The sequence below is a fragment of the Apis dorsata genome, unplaced genomic scaffold (assembly GCF_000469605.1).
Source record: "Apis dorsata unplaced genomic scaffold, Apis dorsata 1.3 scaffold_113, whole genome shotgun sequence".
Taxonomy (NCBI): Eukaryota; Metazoa; Arthropoda; class Insecta; order Hymenoptera; family Apidae; genus Apis; species Apis dorsata.
The window spans coordinates 193,883-197,766 of record NW_006263408.1 but is presented as its reverse complement, the minus strand read 5'-3'; the positions used below and the strand labels follow the sequence as shown (position 1 = coordinate 197,766).

Here is a 3,884-nt window from a genome sequence, read left to right as displayed (position 1 = left end):
TAAATATTTCGATTTTTACAACAATATTTTCGAGGATAAACATTATAAGAATTTGGAAAATGAGGCCGTAAAATTAGGCATAACTAAAAATGATTTCCATACTTTTTCTTCTGTCTTTGTTTTCGTTGCGACAGCATTCAATGTGTAAATAATAATGCTTTTGATTTATAAAAAATTGATTTATAAAAAATAATTAATTCATTTTATTCAAATGTAAAAAATTTTATGTTGTTTTCTTTTTCTTAAAAAAAAATAAAATATATTTATGGATTGAAAACATTAATTTTTGTATTCTTTGTCTATCCTATTTTTTTTACACTTACAGGATTAATTTTTTTTAAGATTAAAGATAATTATTCTTCTTTTATTTTCCATAGAAATCTATTCCTTTTCTATGTTTTTTTATGTTTTTATTAAATCTATTAAAATTAAGATTTATTTCATTACAGAAAAATATATTCATTAATTATTTAATAGTACTATATTATATATATGCAATACTGAATATGAAAAAGTTAAAGAGTTGTTAATAAAATAAGAAATTTCATTTCTTTTTTTTTTTTTGAAATCTCATATATATATTTGAAAACCAATTATTTTAAAAAAATTTTATAATAGCTTAAAAAACTATTTTTTAATAAACTATATTATAGAATCTTTTTTATTATTTTAAATTCCAAAAACTATATTGGTACATGAATTAAAAGTTAGAAATGTTGATAAATTAGAAATTTATAAGCAAATATATATATATTTATACAATTATTTTTCATGAAAAGGAAATATATAAATTTATTCAAAATTTTAAGACATTCCTAGTGTTTTGCGAATAATCTCATTTAATTTGCTTTTTTGTATCTGAACAGAAATTTATGTAAATTATATTATGAATACAATACAGATTGACGTATATTGCATTGATTTAAAATAAAATAATTTAAAATGAAACGCAAAAATTGTTTGCAGCTATAATTACTTACTTAAATACTATTACTTAATTCTAAAATAGGATTTAAAGAATGTCGAAAGAAATTTTATAAGAATTTACTTCTTATATAAATGATTTTTTTAGAAAAAAAAAATGGAAAAAAATATTCTGATTTATAATAATAAAATTTTATAATGATTTGGCTTTGAATTTTATAAATTTGATTTATATTTCAATTTTTATACTATTTTTAATATTTTTAAATCTTAATTATTATTTGAAAATTGTGAAATTGATGTATATAATAAAATGATGGCTCACATTTTTTAAAATGATTAGTATATTGAAAATATACTCTAAATAAAAAAAATATATATTTGTAAACATAAATACATATAAATTTAGAATATTAAAGAACAAAAGAAAAAATAATTAAAATAGATTTTGAAAAAAAAAATATAATTGAATTCTATATACCATATCATGAATTCTAAACATTTTGCTTCGATCAAAATATCCGATTCTGTTCAAAATATTATGGTCCATGTAAAAAATATATATTATTAGTCTAATAAAAAAAAAAAAGTAATAAAAAAATTACATTTTCATATTCTTCACACTATATTAAAAAATTCTGAATATCTTTAGTGAAATCAAGTCAAACATTCATTTTGTATATGATGTATCTAATATTTCATGCATTTAGTATTGTTGTGTTTTTCTCCCAAAGTATTACAATTTTCTTGTCTTGAAAAATCTGAAAAATTTGCACCGGAAATAAATTTTGTATATTAACTATTAAAATTTATATTAATAATATTATATATTAAAATCAATAATATTAAAATCTATAATAATGATCCAAAAATCAGTAATTATTTAATCTTTTTTTAATAATCATATAATAACCATATAATAATATTCTATCATAACACAAATATAATTTCTAAATATTATAACACATTAATACATTCTGAAAAAAATTATTATTTTCTGATAAAATGTAAGAAAATTATAGTTTAAAAGATACGTAAGTTTTCGGGAATATTTTCATATTTTATATTATTTATAGCACAATATATAGTATCATTTTTATATTACATATAATTTATCTCATTTTTAAATTGAAAAATAAATAGTTAATATATTTTATAGGAAATATACAATATATAAAAATAATAAAAAATTAGAAAAACTTTATAGTTTTTACGATCGAGTCATCTCATAGAATTATCCTATGCATATTTTATTTCATTTTAACATCTTGATTTTCTTAATATTAAAAAATATTTCGAAAAAAATTAAATATCAAAAGATATTCTAATGTTTTTAATTATTTCGTGAATGGATACGTAAAGATATCCGTTATATATGAAAGTCAATTTTGTTTTTTTAAATAGAATTAATAGAATATATTTCTTAATATACCACTTCATACGACAGTTCGATTTTCTATAAAAAAAAATATTAACTCATATATGTTTAAAAATTATTAATTTGGTAAATATTTTAATTTAAATTTTATAAAAATTATTGAAATTTTTAAAAAAAAGCATGAACATTTTACTTTATGAATTCCTTATTTTTCATATAACAAATATTACAAAATTTAAATTAAAATATCTCTTAAATCAATAATTTTAGGCATGAATTAATATTTTTTAAAAAGAAGAAATGTAATATTAATATCGTTTAAATGTTTTGTCTCTCTATCATCTTGTTATATAACTTTTCTAAAAATAAGTTAAGTCTCAATCAAAAGTTGAATTTAAAAAATTTTTCAAATGTTACATGTATTATTGAATATTAAAAAATTTAAAGCAGATGTAAACATTAATTAAAATTTTTTTTGTTTTGAACAATAATGCGTGCAACAAAAATAATATGTATTCATGGAATAAATACAAAATCTATGACTATTTTGTAAGAATAATACGCAAATCAGAAATGTTTTCATTTCCAGTATAAAGTTGATTATGATATAAGATACTTGAAATCAATACGATGTAAACTAATAAATGAGATATCTGACTAGACAAAAGTACTTGTTGATAATGTATACGATGAGATAATGCATATAATCACAAAAATTGATTAATCTTATCGAAAAATTTTTATCATATTCATAGCTAGTATATAAAATGCAATGAAAAACGATTCATAGGTACAGTTTATATTAAAAAGCATAACAGAAATGATTAATTGCAAAATAAATTTCATGGTAAGTAGAATATTTAATTCTTAATATATTAAATATGTTTACATACTTGCTAGCCACCTATATACTAAATAATTCTTATTTAAGTTCATTATTAATCACAAAGCATATATATAATAAAAATATAATTCAAATATTAATATACATATAAATGGATTTTGTTAATATGTTTATCTTATTAATATATTGATGTTTAAATTAATTTAAAATCTTTGAGATTTTAAAATCTTAAATGAATAATTTTGTTTGCTTATTCTGTTATTTTTTTTATTTGTTTATTAAAAATTTTATCTATCATCGCATCTTTAATTTCTTCACAGATGAAATTCGCTTCGGCAATTTTTGTTATCCTGGTTGCAGTCAGTCCCCTAAACGCTTATAAAATCCCAGCCACTGGTTCAGGTGCCCTCGCCAAGGAATTTCAAGATTTTATAGACTTGATACCGCTAGACCAAATACTCGAAGTGACGAAGACGTATTATGCTCAGGATACACAATTCCGTAACATTATTCAATTGATGAAAACTGAAGAATTAAAACAATGGATGCTAGACATCGAATCAGCTCCTGAATTCAAATTACTGATAAATTACATTCAAAAGAACGGTCTCGATATTTATTACTTGGTTAATGAATTCAACAAATCTTTGAAACTTCCGCCTCTTGTCAGTGGAATCAAAGCTCTTTTCGGTTCTTTCGACAATAAAATCACTGGTGGTTTTATCGGTTATTTGATTG

The 3,884-nt window shown here is 19.4% G+C and overlaps 1 protein-coding gene and 1 pseudogene across 2 annotated transcripts in view; both read left to right on the top strand.

Annotated features, from left to right (window-relative positions):
* LOC116185160 overlaps positions 1-207 on the top strand; it is a 12,957-nt pseudogene extending 12,750 nt beyond the window's left edge.
* Positions 208-3,027: 2,820 nt separating this feature from the next.
* LOC102680165 overlaps positions 3,028-3,884 on the top strand; it is a 1,186-nt gene continuing 329 nt past the window's right edge. The window contains exons 1-2 of one of the 2 annotated variants that reach the window (XM_031508945.1): positions 3,028-3,149; positions 3,467-3,884. The exon at positions 3,467-3,884 is cut by the window's right edge and continues 329 nt beyond it. In XM_031508945.1, coding sequence (XP_031364805.1) covers positions 3,123-3,149; positions 3,467-3,884 — 445 coding nt within the window. In that variant the 5' untranslated portion in view covers positions 3,028-3,122. Of the gene's footprint in view, positions 3,150-3,455 lie in introns of both variants that reach the window. The other variant, XM_031508946.1, reaches the window with a different exon arrangement.